This window comes from Myotis daubentonii, chromosome 19 (genome assembly GCF_963259705.1).
Source record: "Myotis daubentonii chromosome 19, mMyoDau2.1, whole genome shotgun sequence".
Taxonomy (NCBI): Eukaryota; Metazoa; Chordata; class Mammalia; order Chiroptera; family Vespertilionidae; genus Myotis; species Myotis daubentonii.
The window spans coordinates 3,419,771-3,437,948 of NC_081858.1; the positions used below are offsets into that span (position 1 = coordinate 3,419,771).

Here is an 18,178-nt window from a genome sequence, read left to right on the forward strand (position 1 = left end):
TGGGGAAATCTTAGAATATTTCCCTTTGCTTCATTTGAGTTAAGTATGGTGGACAGAAGGGCTTCAGCAAGGTGTGGCACGCGTGCCTGCAGTGAGGCCACTTCTCCAGCCTCATCTGGAACATTGTAAAGTCAGTCTTTCCCTTTGTCACATGGGTTGTTACCGGTCACCAAACATTCAGTTGCTGTAAGTGTCCTCACTTTTTAATGATGCCTTTTAACCTTCTTGTCGAGTTGGTCACTTCTAGAATCCAAAAATGGCAGCTTGTCCAGCACATCATCCTCTGACATTGCCTATGCCACCTCCCAGGGACACCAGACTGACCTGGATTTTGCAAAATCCCTCTCCCATCCCATGTGCTCCCTTGTCCCTCTGTCACAGGAGAGCCTCTGAGCCTGGGGATAGGCAGGCCTATGCCCATTGACAGCATGAAACCCTTACAAGAAGATAGAGACCTTCATCCATTCACCATTTGTAAGATTACAAAGAAGCTAGCTTCTCTTTAAAGGGGGGTGGGGGGCTGATACCATTGCAATTAGCTAGTTATTAATAATAGGAAAGGAGCAAAAGGGAGGCTAAACATTATAAGCATGGCCATTTGGGCAGCTTCTCCAGGAAGCTGCAGTTTCACTCCCCAGGGAACCACTGGCCCATTCCCTGCAGGTCCCTGTGGGAGGGGTCCATCTAAGGGGAGATGGTGCACGCACAGGTAGGTTGTGATGTCTGGGGAAGGTTTCTGTCAGTCAGACCTGGGGACAGGGGTCATGGCCAGAGTGGACACGGCCACTGCATGCCCGTGAAAATTTGGGAATACATAATGCCCTAAACACAGAAATTCTCCCTCTCCTTTAGCTCATTCTTGGCTCTCTGGTTCCTTTGACCTTGTAATCGCCTGTGTTTCCTCCAGAGCTGCGTGGACCAAGGCCCACACACAATGGACTGATGGACTGCAGTGGGGAACCCAAGCTAAACTAGCCTGACGCTGGGCTGGATACCCCCTAACATGGAACAGAGACTCTGCTGAAGCCACAACTAATCACCTTCCTTCGGGGAATTAAGGGAAATGGGACCTTGGAAACTCAGGAGGGTGATTTCCACAGAAATATCGCTTTCCACAACATCTCCTCCTCTTGAACAAGTCTCAGAAAATCCCTTTTCTTGGGAACTGGTGGAGGCGAGGACCTCTCACCATGGGGACAAAATGAGGCATTTTATATCCGTTGTCCTATCTGATAGTCACAACCATGGTGAAAAAATCAGCATGTGCCCATTATGAAGGTGAAAGGAATTTGAGGAATGTAGCAAGCAGCTAAGCCAGGGCCATAACCCAGCTTTATCTGACTTCTTCTCTGGGACACCAGGCTCCTCCCCAGTGACGTGCAGAGCTTCTGACTGCCCGTCAACACTAGGGCTCCGGGACGCTAAGTAAGCCTGGGTGGCTGCTCATGGCAGGAGCAAGCCATCTGAGGTTTACGTTTATTTCTAGCAAAATGAAGAATTTTTTTTATTATCTCTTCAGAAGGTAGACTTTTTTGGTCCTCAACTTAAAAAAACAAAACAAAAACATTTTGTTTATTTTAGCTTAAACAAATCCAAAGCACACTGACTCATTATCTCCTCTGTTTGCAGGCAGGCTTTACATCTGTCGGGAACGGGCAGAGTGAGTTTGGGGATCTGTCCCTTAGAGAACAGTTAAGAACCAGCCACAAGGCTAAACATGGCTTGGCATTTTGAAGATGTGAGCATTAGTTGCTATGTTTCTGTCGACGTAAGAAACATTCAAACCTGTGAAGAATTTTCGTGAGTTTATTTGAGCCAAACTGTCGACAATTGTCGGGAAGCAGAATCTCAACAGATTGGGTTGATGCTCCAGAGAATGGCAGTTTTTCACCTTGATTTATACATTACAGTCAAAGGAGGAGAGGTAGGTGGGTGACAGGAAATCCATTGGTGATAGATTACGGAGGCGGGAGAGATCAAAGCAGGGAAACCTCTAGGATTAGATAAAAAGTAAAATGAGAGACAGGTACCTCTTTTGCTGAGGTGGGTGCAGGATAGTTAACAGTGAACAATGAAGTCAATAACAATGAGGGGAGGTGTGGTCTCCGCAGAGCAGTGCCTGTGCTTTGAGGGGTCCAGAAAGAGGGACGCTGTTTTCACATTCCAGTATGTTGTCGTAGATGCAAAAAGACAAGAGGCTCAGTTAAGGTAAAGAGTGACCTTTGTCAGGGAGGATACCAGCCTAGGACATGACTACCCACCATCACGACTTTTAGTTAAAAAGTTTTCATTTCAGACCATCCCTTGTGGTTACTGCCGGTCTCTGAGTGTGTAAGGCGGCCAGGCAGGCCTCCCTGAGCGCGTCAGGCTTGCTGTGTGGTTCCTTTTGTCCACATCTCCTCAGGATGTTAGCCCTGCCAGGGTAGGATCTGGTTGTGTCAATGAAAATGGGCATCATTTCCTGGGCATACATTTTCTTACATGGTTTATTTAAAATCTATGCTTAACATATCATGACTTTAAAAACGGGGTCTATGTAAAGACGAACAACAACAACTAGTAATGGAACAATTATAACAACATCAGCAGTAACAGTCAGTGAGTGTGGAACACGGGTCTGTGGCTCTGGGCAGCGTGGTGCCTGCTGGGGCTCGTTTCCTCTCTCTCTGACCCACATTCCACTCTGTGGACGGTTCCTGAGGCACCTCCGGGCTGGGCCGCGGCGAGGCCAGACGCTCCCACGTGGGCAGGAAGCGTTTTGGTGCTGGCCTTGCACCCGGGGATGGGTTTCCATCTCCTCAGCCTGATGACTCACCGGGACGCCCGACCTGAAGGGACCGGGCTCTGTGCTGCCCAGCGTCCTCCGTCTCCACCAGCAGCCGGTGGCCCTGGGCCCTCACACTCTCAATGGGCATTTACAAAACAACAGTGACCAGTGACAGGGAACACACGACGGAGCGCAGACCACTCAGCACTGCATGAGGCCGCTCTGGGTCGACCGAGGACAGCTTCCTTTATGAAAGCGGCCACGGACCACGCGATGGAGAGGCCCGCGGCCGGAGCGGCCAGAGCTGCATGCGGAGCCCAGGCAGGAGCACGCAGGAGCCACAGGCATTCACAGGAACTTGGCGATGCGGGGAGGGGTGGTTTCTTTCTCACAGAGACCTCCTTCCTCCAGTGAACGCACCTGGTCAGCATGGCACAGCCCTCAGCGAGGAAGAAACCAATATACCTCTGAAAGCAGAGGCTGAGGCTGGTCTGGGCATCACCAAAATACATGGCTGTTCTCACCTCGAGTGGCAATCAGAGAGAGAGCCAGCACACGTTTCCCCAGTGCCCAAGAATAAACAGCTGCAAAATTTCATTTTTCCAGGAGTGCTGGCAGGTACGTGGCACCATGTCACACATTTATAAGAACTAATTGTATATTAAGTTTGACTGCTCATCAATTTTAAACCTACATACACTGAGCGTAATATTACATGTACTTAAAAATCAAGTTATTTCTTCTACGTATATTATAGAGGCAATTTTTTTCTTCCCACGATTTTTCATAATAGCTAGTCACTTTCCTAGGAAAAATTCCAGGTATTGAAGTATTAAAGAAAAGCAAATCACATTTTAATCCCGTCTTTAAAGATGAAGAGCATCTTCTATCACCTAAGGAAACACCCCCTTCACCTTTGTAAAGTGAACATTAACCTAAATAGACGCTAACTCGCTCCTTCCCCAGTCTGGCTCCTTCTGGCCGGGCAGCTCGTGCCCTGGGTTCTCACAGGGGCAGGACTACAATTTAAAAGCGAACACCTCTGCCCCTCACCATCTGAGCACTTCGTGGAACAGTGCAGCTGTGACGGAGCCTGTGAGAGTCAGAGGCGGCTCGTCTGCGTGCTCGCACACACACCAGAGTAAATTCAGAGGAGCGATCGATCGGTAATGCCTTCCGATTGAACGCTGAGCGGCCGTGCCCAGGCTACACGGAACGCCTCCCTTTTCACTACACTGGACGCTTCCTCAGAGACAAGGACACTAGGCGAGTGAAAGACGAGGCTTTGTTGAATACAAATGCACTAGTAGGAAGACCCATGATGGTAATGCCAAACACAACTGGAGGACAATCAGGACGCATTCCAAATACCACATCAGCCTACAATGCAAGAAAATTAGCAACAGTGATTTACCAAACTGACATCACTCTAGAAAATATTATTTTTATTTATTTTTTGCAAAATCATCTTTCAAATATAAGGTTATTTTAAAATAATTCTTTGGTTAAAGTATAATTCAAATAAAAAGTAGAAACTGCTGGAAGCCCTTCACTACAGGGTGAAAAATACTGTCCTCTTTCAGCCACCAGATGGCCATTTAATCAGCCATTCAGATTCTGTGGGTCCAAATGTAATGGAGACACTGTACCCGGCACTGAGCTGGGGTGAAGGCCAAGGCCCTGGCTACCGACCAGCTGGAGAGGAAACTCAGCTTCTGCAGGAAAACGGGCGTCACTCCTGTTCCCCAGGAGAGACGTGGCTGTAAGTCAGGGAAGCCAAGAGCCACGCATGCGTGGTACTGGGGTGGTGGAGGGGACACGTGCACTAGAGCAAAATGCTGCAGACCCTCAAGCCTCGCTGAAACCCTCCCGTTAAGGACACCTCAGGTTGTCTCAGGTACTTTCTACATTAAAGGAGACAATGCCTTCTGCCAGGAGCCATTGGGCTCTGATCGGCACTTCCTCTCCCTTCCTTTCTTCTCTCCGCCCCCAACCCTCAATCAACATGTGTTCTTAGAGAGCATCAGGCTGAGATCAAAAATAACCAGCTTGCACTTCAGGTTGTAATATTAACCCAGAATTTTGGGATGAATATGAAATCATGTTTCTTTTATTACACATACATTCAACATGATTTCCAAAGGATTTCTCATTTGGAGTTTAAGTTTGGTTGTTTAAATAAATGTGAAAAAGAATTTATTGTGAATTCAGATTGTCAGGCCATTTTGAAAAATAATCTGGATAATTAAAGCCGAGGAATGAACTCTTTGTTTACTCAGGGTTTCCCACCTGAATTATTCAGGTTTCAGGTGGGAAATCTGAATGATTTCAGTCTCTGCCTCCTTTTGCTCATGCAGACAACAGCCCAAGGCTCCGTGCACACTGGACCAAAGGCAATGGATTGCAGTCCATCCTGGGACTCAGACCCCCCAGGGGGAGGGGGAGGAGAGCCCATCGGAACTTGGTTCTGTGTGAGTACAGACAGCCCAGAACACGCTGCTATTGCCACGGAGCCGCACGGGAGGGACCCGGGCATTCTCCTGCACTGAAGCCATGGGCATGTGCAGAGCTAATACACACTGAGTCTGCCTGAGCAGTGGCTCATGCCCTTGTTGATGGAAGAATGACTGGCCGCCAGGGTGGCTCCAAGGCTGAGTGCTGGCCCTGGCACCTAGAAGCCAGCAGTTCCCTTCGGTTCCCGGTCAGGGCACAAGCCCGGGCCATGGTCTCCATCCCCAGTAGGGGGCGTGCCAGGGCAGCCATTCAATGTTGATGTTTCTCTCTCTCTCTCTCCCTTTCTCTCTCTAAAATCAATAAAAGCATATTTTAAAAAAAGAAGAATGAATGGCAGCTCTCCTAGAGTAAGGATAAAAAACAGCCCTTTAATGAGTATGTCACCATTGGAAGATTAAAACATTCATATTAACCAATGGTGTCAGCATAGAGTTACTTCCACACTCAGAAGCTGTTTGCACGATGCTAGAAATCAAGATTTGCTTCTTAAAATGTAAAATTCACGACACATTTCTTTAAGTGACTTTAAAACCCCTCTCGAACCCTCCAGCTGATCAGCACACATTCCCTCTTTGTTTCGAGGATCATCCAATTCCCGTGTCGAACAGGCCCGTGGACCTGTTTCACACACCAGGAGTCATGCACGTGGGTTTCGAAGCTTCTTCCCTGCTACCGTATCTGTTGACTTGATTGGCACTGATGCTCCCTTTGGTGGCGCACATCCTCGCACAGTGAGCTGCTCCGCACCTGGCCGCCGCCCGCCGCCCGCGGCCCTCAGCTGGCCACACAACCAAACAGATGCTGACAACTGATGTTTTGGCTTGATTGTCTTTCTTTTTTTTCTTTTTTCTTTTTTTAATAAACTCCCTCTAAATCCGGGAAGCAGGTCTGAAGGGAAGCCACAGGGTGTGGTTCTCCCAACTGCCTCTAAGTAGCTCTGTCTACATATTTAAAATTATCCTAGAAAAGCAGACAAAAATGACAGCTCAAGTAGCAGTGTGATCGTAATTGTCACCACTTAGGTTAGTTCCCTGACTCGGTCTGCACATCCCTGGTGTAGCTGGGGCCCCAGTGGCCGGCCTGGCATGACTGACGTGCACTGCATGTGAGCGGACGCCGCCCTGCCCCCGGCGCAGTTGCAGATGTCCATATTGCACAAGAATGGGCTTTTTGCTCATTCCAACACTGAAGGTCACGCACTTCCTTTCAGAGCATCAGCTTCCTTAACTGGTTCCCAGAGTCCGGACTCGAGGGCCGAGGACGGGCAGCACGGCCGTCAGAAGCGCTGCCCTCCTTCGGTGGCAACACGGATCATGCAGCCACTTCGTGGTTTTCAGTTCTTTGTTCCTACAATTGACTACTTCACACACGTATCTTATTTCCTCCTGAGTATCCACAAGTGCTTCAGAGAGCAAAAGTGCTTCGTCTGCCCTTTCACAGAGCATGGCTCTGCCCAGAGCGTGGCCAGGGGCTCGGGACGCTTGAGCCGGGTCCCTGCCACCCTCTGGGCGGCGTCGGAGCCGGACGCCCTTGTGGTCGTCTCCACGGCAGTAGTCGAAGTGTAACCTCAGAACAGTTCTCTACAGGCATGTTTTCTGATAACCTGAGAAGAACCCTTCAGCATGGCTTTGCCTCACTGGAACATGGAGTTCGAAAGGGCATCCCACCACCTCACAGGCAGCTCCGGTCCCTCCGGCTGGGTGCTGCACCTGCTCCTTCTCCGGCACCCCTCCACGGACTGGCTCCTCCCTCCGGGAGCCTCGGGGTCGGGCCACGGAGGAAGGAAGGCTACAGCCTCCGCAGTAGCAGGTGCCTCGACGTAGGAAGACAAGTCCCGAAAGCCTTGCTAACCAGAAAAGAGTCCAGGGAGAATGAGCTTTGTCTCTGAGTCCAGTTTTTTTTCTTATGCACACAGTCTCCATCACGAGCATTTTAAAGCATGAAAGGGAGTAGGCTAAGTTATTCTGCGCTGTCACGTGTAGCGTGGTGCAGACCTCTTCGTTGTTACTAAACACACAACAAGACACGTCTCCCCAAGGCTTCCCAAAGCCTGTCTCCCTCCTCGGGGTGTGGCTCAGTCTTGTAGCAACGTCTCTCTCCAGTTGAAGCCCCCAGTGGGTCCATGGGTGAGAGGAAGGATGGGTGGGTCCCTCAGCTGCCAGATTCCAGTTTCTCCCAGTTCTTCACAGGAGCAAAACCCCAAGTATGGGATCTGAAGTAAGAGCAGTAAAGGACAGGAAACAGAGGGTTAATGCTGCAAGTTTTACCTAAACAGAGATCTTCGGGTGGCCCTTGAGAATAAGTATTCATAGGAATTAATCGGGGCTTTGTAGACAAGCATCCCCAAAACCCATAAAGAAAATGACATGGAAAAAGCTGCGAGACTCGAGGTCAGAGCAGTTACACTGCAAAAGGACTCATCAGAAGGATTCATTAGATGTGAGCTCTTCAGTGCGGTTAACTGCCCACAGCTGGCTGCTCTGTGGTGTGGCCGGAATGAGGACAGTACATGAAGCTGAGGTGCTGGGAGTTAACTCCTAATTTCTTAAAAAATGTTTTTATTGATTTTTAGAGAGATAGGAAGGGAAAGAGAGAGAAACATCAATGAGAGAGAAACATCTATCAGCTGCCTCCTGCACGCCCCAATGGGGATCGAGCCCGCAACCCGGGCAAGTGCCCGGATCCGGAATCAAACTGGTGACCTCTTGGTGCACGGGATGATGCTCAACCACTGAGCCGTACAGGCCAGGCAATTCCTAATTTCATAATTGCAAGTCAAGCTAAAAACGAAGCGTAAACATTCCTGAAATTATAGTTAGACAATAGGAAAAATTATTCAATTTTTGAAAAGCTGTTGGTTTGTTTCACCCAGCTTCATTTATTGATTTATTTCCATGTGTATCTGCAACATGCAGAGTTGAAGCTGGTCCTTCCTCACTTCAGGACTCATGGCTTTTAGAAGCTTTTTTGTGTGTGTATCCAGAGCTGCATTATAAACAAGACAAGAATCTCTGCCCTCAAGCTGCTTACAGAGCAGTGGGAAGGACAGAAGCATAAATAAGCTTTTAAAAACATGGAAAAGAATTGCAATGGAGTTTGAGCCAGGTTCTCCAGGGGCACAGAGAGGGAACATCTGAGTGTCCTGGAGGGAAGGGGGGGGGAGGTTCATGGCAGGAAAAGGAGCTGTCAGCCAGCTTCGTGGGCTCTGTCTCCCTGCCCTCTCTTGGGTTTGCCCTTCAGCCTGACAGTTTCAATCACTGCTTCCCATGCCTGCCAGCCAGGCCGCTCCTCACCAAGCTGTCAGACGCTGAGCTCTGGCTCACTCACCGCTCTTCCTCCCACCCCCAGTCCCTCAGGGGAAGCCAGACAATTTGCTTAGATTTTTTAGCTACTTCCTAAATTTTAGCTCAGAAACTAGAACTAGGTCAAACAGTTCTTTTTCTCTCACACAAGACCTAATAAAGTACCTTACACAGGTTACCACCACTCAGTAATCTTGGTGAGAGAGTCAATAAATGCATCTTCCCAGCTCAGAAAAGCTGCCAGCAGCCATTGAATGGTTCTAAAATCGCTGGGGCCACAGGGCCCTGAAACGCAAGCATGGATTACCTTACCTTTCGGACCATTTGTACGAAGTCCTTGGAGTTCTGAGGTGACAGGCCCTGAAGTTGGCAGGTACATGCTTCGAGGGAAGATGCATGGGCCACAATCAAGATGTTATTTCCTGGGGGGAAAGCAAGAACTGGGAAGACCATTTCTATCAAGACACATGGAAACTTTGTAAACACGGAAGCCAGACCTGGGCAGGGGCAGACATTCTCAAGGAGACAACTTGGCCAAACAATATTTCGGAAATACTTAGTATTGTGAAGGCAGCCTAATATCATTTTTAAAAACAATTTAATCATAAAACAACTATAGATTCATAGGAGGTTACAAATGTAGTTTACATGCACCCATCAAATCACTGTTGACCTTTGAACAACATGGGTTTGAATGTGTGGATCCACTATGTGCAGATTTTTTCATTAGTTGCTGTAAATGCATTTTCTCTTCCTTATGATGTTCTTAATAACATTCATTTTTGTAGCTCACTTTATTGTAAGAATAGTATCCTACCTAATAAAAGAGTAATATGCAAATTGACCATCACTCCAACACACAAGATGGCCACCCCCATGTGGACAAAAGATGGCCTGCAGGGGAGGGCAGTTGTGGGTGATCAGGCCAGCAGGGGAGAGCAGTTGGGGGCAACCAGGACTGCAGGGAGGGCAGTTAGGGCTGACCAGGCCTGCAGGAGAGGGCAGTTGGGGGCAACCAGGCTGGCAGGGGAGGGCAGTTAGGGGGACTGGGCCAGCAGGGGAGGGCAGTTGGGGGTGACCAGGCCTACAGGGGAGGACAGTTAGTGGTGAGCAGGCCAGCAGGGGAGGGCAGTTGGAGGCAATCGGTCTGGCAGAGTAGCAGTTAGATGTCGATCAGGCTGGCAGGGGAGTGGTTAGGGGGTGATCAGGCTGGCAGGCAGAAGCAGTTGGGGGCAATCAGGCAGGCAGGCAGGTGAGAGGTTAGGAGCCAGCAGTCCTGGATTGTGAGAGGGATGTCTGACTGCCCACTAGGATCGGGCCTAAATGGGCAGTCGGACATCCCTCAAGGGGTCCCAGATTGGAGAGGGTGCAGGCTGGCTGAGGGACACATACACCTCAGTGCACGGATTTCGTGCACCAGGCCTCTAGTTAATACATAAACAAACAAAATATGTGTCAACCGATGGTTCAGTAAGGCTTCCAGTCAACAGTGGCTATCAGTAAAGCTTTGGGGGATCAATTACAGTTTACATTTACAGTATTATTTGTATGAGTTATATGTGGATTCCCAGCTGCATAGAGGCCAGCACCCTTAACCCTGTGTTATTCAAGGGTCAACTTTACATGCCATAGACATCATGTTATACATAAGTATATGCACACTAACATATATTTACAGATCGCGTGGTATGTATATAGGCTATATATGCTACACATAGACGTACACACACACGGGCAGGGAAGTCCCAGGCACCCTCCACTGGCAGCTTCTTGCCTAACTGCTAAGCTGTCACAACCAGGAAATGCACACCGGTGCACATCGCTCACTTATGTTTCACCAGGTTGATCCAGTTCCATCACATGCAACCTTCTGTAAACACCGCCACGATCAAGATACAAACCTGTTCTTTGCCTACAGTGTGCTCTGTTCCGAGCATTACAGCACTCTCCCCCTCGCCACCCCCCCGCCCCCCGTCAATGGTTTCATTAAATACTGTGAGTGTATTTTCCACGTTGCTGCACTGAGACCTTCTGGTTGAGAACATGCTGGGTCTCTTTCTAGTAGGATCTCGGAGTGGTAATGAAGTGAGCAATGACTGAAAGGGGGAATCACTCATAATACTGTGGAGCAGGGATTTCCATTGTTAACATTTTGGTATATATAATTCCAGTCTTTGCTCTATAAAGATTCATATTTTAACTTGAAAAAAGCAATGAGAATGTATATACTCTTCTGTAACCTGCCTTATTTTTACTAAACATTTTATAGTGAAGACTTCTACATATCATTAAATATTTGAGTTCAGTGTTTATATAACTCAATAGCAAACAGACTTGAGTCTAACAGAACACTCCTTGGTTGGGGGCAGCAGTGATGGGATGTGCGTTTGCATAGGGATATTTGTGTGGGGGTGTTCACCCACCTGGGTCAAATTATAGAAAAAACAATGGTGTGCTAAGAACTTCTAGAAACTGTGCTGGGGAGCCTCCTTCACAGAGTGCAAGAAACATCTAAGTTACTTCATATCAAAACTGAGTCTGGTGTATTCCCATGGAATGCCTACCATTCCAGGTATTCAAGGGAATGTTGCAAATTTAACATGAAAGCATACACAAGAGTCTGGAAATATTTATTAAGCAAGTTAAAACATCTTGACTAGCCTATTAACCATGATGGAGAAATAGTCACATATTTAAATATGGAATCCAAAATAACACCACTTACCTTTACTTTTACATTCACTTATTATTTCTTTTGTTACTTGGAAACTTCTACTGATGTAAGTGTCATAGGATTCTGAAACCACTAATTTGCTGACTGGAATGTGAGGTCTGTAATAGAAAATGAACAAAGGCAATAAAACATTTTGATCCTAAGACAAAGCAATTGATATTACTCTTAACTTTTATTGCAAGACCCTTCTAAAGTTCCCATAATTCTGTTTACCCGTTCCTAGAAGGGAAGGAGGTAGAGTATCCCCTCTTAGACATGGGGTTGAAATGTACATGATGCACAGAAATAAAGGCCCTGGGTGCACAGTGTCAGAGTGACCAGCTCAGAAATGAAGCAGTCAGTGCAGGCTTCACTTGTTACTGGTAAATCTACACTAATAAAAGACAAAGATGCTAATTGACCATACCTTCACTACACCCATCAGCCAATCAGAAGAGTATGCAAATTAACCCAACAAAGATGGCTGTTACATTTGCATACTGCAGGCAGGGCGGGGCTGGCGCCATGCGCCGCCTGCCCCACTGTGGGATCGGGCCTGCCCTGGGCGACCTGGGGCGCCCGGCGCAGTGGGGCAGGGCAGCGACCTCCGCCCGCCCCACCGCGGGATCAGGCCTGCCATGGGTGACCCGGGGCGCCCGGGGCAGCAGGGCAGTGCCATCCGCCGCCTGCCCCACCGCAGGTTCAGGCCTGTTGTGGGCGACCTGGGGAGGCGGGGCAGGCACCGCAGGATAGGGCCTGCCATCTGCCACCCAGGGAGCAGGCCTAAGCCAGCAGGTGGTCATATCCCGAGGAGTCCCAGACTGTGAGAGGGCACAGGTCGGGCTGAGGGACACTCCCTACCCCCGCCAGTGCCTCTAGTGATTAATAAGCAGCTTGGCCAGTTTTATTGACTATCAGTCCCAGGTCACACAGCCAAGAGGAAGCAAAGTGGAGGTTAGATCTCATTACCTATTCAGAGCACCAGAGATTTCCTACACCCCTTTTTAGTAGCCTTACAAACAATAACCCGCAAGGATAGGTTTTATTTCTTAACATGTTGTTCCAGCTTTCTTGGGATACAACTGACATGTAACATGGTGTAATGTTTGGTGTATGACATGGTGATATAATACACATGTATTGCAAAATGATTAGCACCGTAGCCCTATCCAATATATCCATCATGTAACTTAACTACCATTTCTGTTTTCGTAGATGGAATAATTAAGACACTCTCTTAGCAGCTTTAAAGTACATAATAATTATTATTAACTATAAGCACATTACAGTTATATACATTAGGTCCCCGGAACATATTTATCTTGTAACTGGGAGTTTGTACCCTTTGACCACCATCTCCCGTTTCCCCCCAGGCCTGGTAACCACCGCTCTAGTGTCTGTTTCTCTGAATTTGGTTTCTGTAGATTCCACATAAGTGATGTGTTTAGATGTCTCTGAGATCCTGTTTTCCTTTCCTTTGGCTACAGACCAGAGGAGGATTGTTGGGCCGTACCGTAGCCTATTTTTAATTTCTTCAGAAATCTCCATTCTGCTGTCCATAGGCCAACCCAGGTACCACCCTATAAAAGGTTCCCTTTCCTTCACATTCTTGCCAAGGGCAGGTAGCTTTTGCATTCTGATGATAAGCACTGGAATGGGTGTGAGGTGACAACTCGTTGTGGCTTTGATTTTCATTTCGTTGATGAGTGATGTTCAGCATGTCATGTACTGTGGGCCATGTGTATGTCTTCTTTGAAAAAATACCTATTCGGTCCTCCCATCATTTTTAAACCTAAATGTCATTTTTCAATGACAGTTTACATTTACAGTATTATTTTGTATGAGTTTCAGGTGTACAGCGTAGTGGTGAGACAATCACATATTTTACAAAGTGGCCGCCCAATATTTCCTGGACCCTCCTGGCACCGTACGAAGCTATTACGTGTTGTTGACTATATTCCCTGTGCTGTCTTATACCCCAGGGCTGCTCTGTAAATACCAATTTGTACTTCCTGATCCCTTCACCTCTCACCCAGGCCCCCATTCCATCTCCCCTCTGGCAACCATCATGGTCCCTGTGTCCATGAGTCTGTTTCAGTTTTGTTTGTTCATTTAATCTGTTCTTCAGATCTCACATGTAGGTGAAATTACGTGGTATCTGTCTTTTTCTGACTGGCTTACTTTACTTAACATAATACTCTCTGCATCCATCCATGATGTCACAAATGGTAAGATTTCATGCTTTTTATTTTAAGGCCAAGTCATACTCTTCTGTAAGGAGTTGGGCCACAGGCAGGGTAAGCGGTCTGAGATCCTGTACATCAGAGGTTCTCAACCTGTGGGTCGCGACCCCTTTGGGGGTCGAACGACCCTTTAACAGGGGTCACCTAAGACCATCAGAAAACACATATATAATTACATATTGTTTTTGTGATTAATCACTGTGCTTTAATTATGTTCAATTTGTAACAATGAAATTGGGGGTCACCACAACATGAGGAACTGTGTTAAAGGGTCGCGGCAGTAGGAAGGTTGAGAACCACTGCTGTACATCCAGGCTTTTTTCATACTCAGGACACGTCCTTCTCTCTGTCACAGCTGCTCTCCCTCACAGAGTTTCCTTCATCACTCTAAGCCAGAGGATCTCAAATCCTCCTCCTCCTTCACTACGTTTGATCTTGCCACCATCCCCCCGCCCCCCAGCCTATGGCTCCTCTGTCTCAGCAGGCTGAGAGCCAGCCACCCTACCCAGCGGATCCCACCACCCGGTCTCACACCCTCTCCAGAGCAGTTTTTGGCTCTCTTCCTCCCCCCACTCCGGCACTAGCCTTAAAGTGCCCCTTTCAGGAAATCGCCAGCACCAAATCTGGCTTCATGCCCACAGCCATGTGAATACCCTCTCCGGCAGACCCCTGCCCTCCCAGTCAGAGCGGGTGCTGTCCCTGACAGGGGCCCATTGTAAATCTATCAGGAAGGCCAGGAAGGTGGCAGGTCTCAAGACCACATGGTTCTCTGCCAAGAAGGACTGAGAAAGCAGTCCACAAAGCAGTTAATTATTTAAAAAACTAGAGGCCCAGTGGTTAGGGTCCCTAGGCCTAGCCTGAGATCAGGGCCATCTTCCGCCCGCTCACCAGTCCCTGGCCACCACTGCCGCTGCCAGCCAGCTGGTTCCCTTGCAGGACCTCGTCCTGCCTGCCACTGCAAGCCAGCTACCCAGTTCCCCTCACAGGCCCTCGTCCGCCCCACCGCCACGGCCGCAAGCCAGCTGGTTCCCCTTGCCTGCCCCCCACATCATAGCGACTGGTTGAGCGGTCATTCCAGTCATTACACTTATGGTCTGGCCTTTTATTATATAGGATTAGCAGAGGTCACCCAGGAAAGACATGAAAATCTGCAGTCTTCCTCTCTTGCCTTACACAGGCCATAGAAAAATACATCAATCTTGACCCTACAAGCCCAGGGGGGACAAACCCCCCAATGAGACCTTTTAAACATGACCTTTAAGGTCTTTAAAAATAGAGACAAGGAGAGCCAAACCCAAAAACAAAGATGAGACCAGGCCAAGCCTGAAGCCCAGATGAAGGCCTTTCAGCTCCTAGCTGATGAAATCTTTAGGGTTCTCTCTATACAGTATTTGTGTGAAAAACATCATTGGAATTTTGATAGGGATTGCATTTAATCTATAGATGCCTTTGGGTGGTATGGAGAGTTTAACAAGATTAACTCTTTCAATTGATGAGCATGGGGTATATTTGTGTCTTCAGTTTCTTTCATCAAAGTCTTCTCATTTCCAGTGTACAGATATTTTACCTCATTGGATAAATTAATTCCTAAGTATTATATTGTTGATGCTATTGTGATGGGCCTATTTTATTTTATTTTCAGATGGGTCATTGTTAGTGTATAAAAAAATTGATTTCTGTAAGTTGATTTTGTATCCTGCAACTTTCCTGAATTTGTTGATTAGTTCTGACAGCTTCATGAGGATCTCTAGGATTTTCAATATAGCCTATCATTTTCTAACAGAGACAACTTTTCTTCTTCCTTTTCAATTGAGATGACTTTTATTTCTTTTTCTTGCCTGATTTCTCTGGCTAGGACTTCCAGTATTATAATCATAGTGGGAAAAGTTGGCATCCTTATCTTGTTCTTAATATTGGAAAAAAAGTTTTCAACCTTTCACCATTGGGTCTGATGTTAGCTGTGGGCTTGTCATATGTGGCCTTTATACTGTTATGTTGCTTTTATACCAAATTTGTTGAGCATTTTTATCATGAAAAGATGGTGTGTTTTGTCTAATTTCCCCCCCGAATCTATTGAGATGATAAAATCACACTTATCTTTTACCCAACTAAAGGGGTGTCTGTGTATCATGTTAACTGAGTTTGTGTTCGGAACCACCCTTGCCTCACAGGGATAAATCCCTCTTGGTGGTGATGTAGGATCCTTTTAATATGCTGTTGAATTTGGTTTGTTAATATTTTGTTCAGAATTTTTAAATCTATATTCATCAGGAATATTAATCTACAGTTCTATTTTTTGAGCCTCAGAAAGGCTGCAGATGACTTGCCTATGTTTATGCCATTAGCAACTCTTCAGAGCTTAGATTTGAATGGGGGCCTGAGATCAAAGCCTGTGAACTTGTCCTCCATTCTGGACCATGTAAATTTTTGACGGTGTCCTCCTCAAGGCTGCCCCTCTGTGCACTTGGGTTTACTGTCCAGAGAGAAACACTGTTGTTCCATTTGAAAGAACCTGACCTCACACTTCTAGGAAATAGCCTCTGAATCTCAGAACACCCTGAGGGCTGGGGAGAGACATGGTGGCCACTCATTAGGATGCACCTCACTGCTCTGGAGCAAACTCTTTCTCACCACCCCAACCGCTCATCCAGTCCTGGTCTTGCACTTCCCTTCCCTCAGGAGAAAAGGCCTCTTTGTACGGTCCAGACAGTCATTTAAAGAGTGAAACCACATTGTAAGTAAAGAGCAAGTGGCTGCTGAGATCCAGTTCCTCCTGGCCAGCTCTTGCCTTTGGCATTTCTTGACTTGAAGTCGGACCTATGAAGGGCCTCCATGTTGGAGCCACCAGTCCTGATGGGCATGGGACAGAGCCAAAGATTTCCCACCCTGTCAGCAGCATGTACCATGCTCTAGCCACACCTGCAGGACACATATACTCAGTGCCAGGTGGCCGCCAACCACCAACTAGACCTGGAACCCGGAGCTCTGGGGAATCAGGCACCATCCCTGGAATATGATTCTCTCCATAAACGCTCGCCTCCTCACCTTGCTTGGGCGAGGCTTCTGCCTTGAGCCCCACAACAAAGTTTGAGCCATCGCCCCTATAACACTCTGGATCCATGGTTCCCCCCACCCCCACTATTTCCTAACACACCCAGTCAAGACCTTATTCTGAAGCTCCATCCATGTTGTATATATCTTGTCTGCCTTGCTCCTCTGGGTCCCGCTCCCTAAGACTGGAGATGCTTTCTGCCCCCGCGCCCAGGTGAGGTCTGCTGCCTGGAGGTGATGTGACTGGAGATCAGTCGCCAGCCTGGTTAGTTTCCCTTAACCTGCCTCCCAGCCCTGCCTCATCCTGCTCTAAGGTGACAGGGCTCTTCAAACAGTGCCTGCTTTACCTATAACACCCTGTCAGTCCTTGCCTATCACTATGTTTCTTCAATCATCTGTACCACTGCTTGCTTCTAAAGGCCCAATCCTTTGCATAACTAATTTCAGAGAAAATTTAACCCAAGGTGGTAACTCTCACATGCTGAAGCAAGTGATAAATTATTGACTTTCACAACTGATTTATAAAATTAGAGGCTGAACCTTTTCCCCTCTTAAACACAAAATGATTGAATTTTCATTTTCTGTAGAGGAAGAGAAAATCTGGAATAGAGAGAGACCCTGTTCTGACTCCCGGGTTCCTGGCGTTCATCATTCGGCTTGTACTACTAATGGGGTGTGAGGTCTGTGTGCCTGGGGGTGTCTGCATGCATTCAGGCTCGCAGATAGAGTGATCCTGGCGATATCTGTAAAGCAGCTTGGGAAAAACTGCAGGACTCACTTAAGGGGAAAGCTGAGAACAGAGGTGGCCTAAGTGGACCTGAGAGCTGCTGGGTGGTGAGCGGGGAAATCGTTTTACCGACGTTGGCAGCAATTCACCCTCCTTCCGGGCCAGAAAGATGATGACTGTTGGCATGAGACAACAGCTTGTTGCTGTTTTCCTCAAAGAATAAAAAACCAGTGGCCATAGTGTGGACAGGACAAAATGTGAAGGATATTAGTAAGGGATCTGATTGATTTGATTTGATTTTTAAGGAATGCGAATTCCTCTAAGCAAGAAGTAGGCACATTAATTATTTATGGGGTTCTATGAGATCTTATTTGCAGAGCAGGAACATGAGCATGGGGAAAAAAGATGTTTTATCCTACCTTAGCCAGAAACTCATATGGCTTAATTTGTGGTTTGGGTAGGTATCTGAAATGCAAGGTCAAAGGATATCACAGGGAAGAAATCTCTGCTTATATTGGTCACTTGTTCTAAATTCTGCCCTAAGAAATATGAACTTAATTTCCCACCATAACAGTTGTGACTATGTATGTGTCTCTCCTCAAAGACATTTTGCAAATGTCTGAGTGAATTTCTGAGAGTTAATGTAACTATATCATTATTGGTTAATTCTGAATTGTTTACATCTGGGTTATTCACTTGTGATCAATGTACAAACACTTCTTTTTAACCTCAGCACAGTCTGGTTAAATCAGCGGTTCTCAACTTGTGGGTGGCAACCCCTTTGGCGGTTGAATGACCCTTTCACAGGGGTCGCCTAAGACCATACTGCATATCAGATATTTACAGTACGATGTATAACAG

The 18,178-nt window shown here is 47.3% G+C and overlaps 1 protein-coding gene across 1 annotated transcript in view; it reads right to left on the reverse strand.

Annotated features, from left to right (window-relative positions):
• Positions 1-1,788: 1,788 nt before the first annotated feature.
• Positions 1,789-18,178, reverse strand: part of UBASH3B (ubiquitin associated and SH3 domain containing B) — a 144,756-nt gene continuing 128,366 nt past the window's right edge. The window contains exons 12-14 of the mRNA XM_059676932.1: positions 11,309-11,415; positions 8,896-9,005; positions 1,789-7,493 (exon numbers count right to left, since the gene is read on the reverse strand). Of these exons, the coding sequence (XP_059532915.1) occupies positions 7,356-7,493; positions 8,896-9,005; positions 11,309-11,415 (355 nt within the window). The 3' untranslated portion in view covers positions 1,789-7,355. The remainder of the gene's footprint in view (positions 7,494-8,895; positions 9,006-11,308; positions 11,416-18,178) is intronic.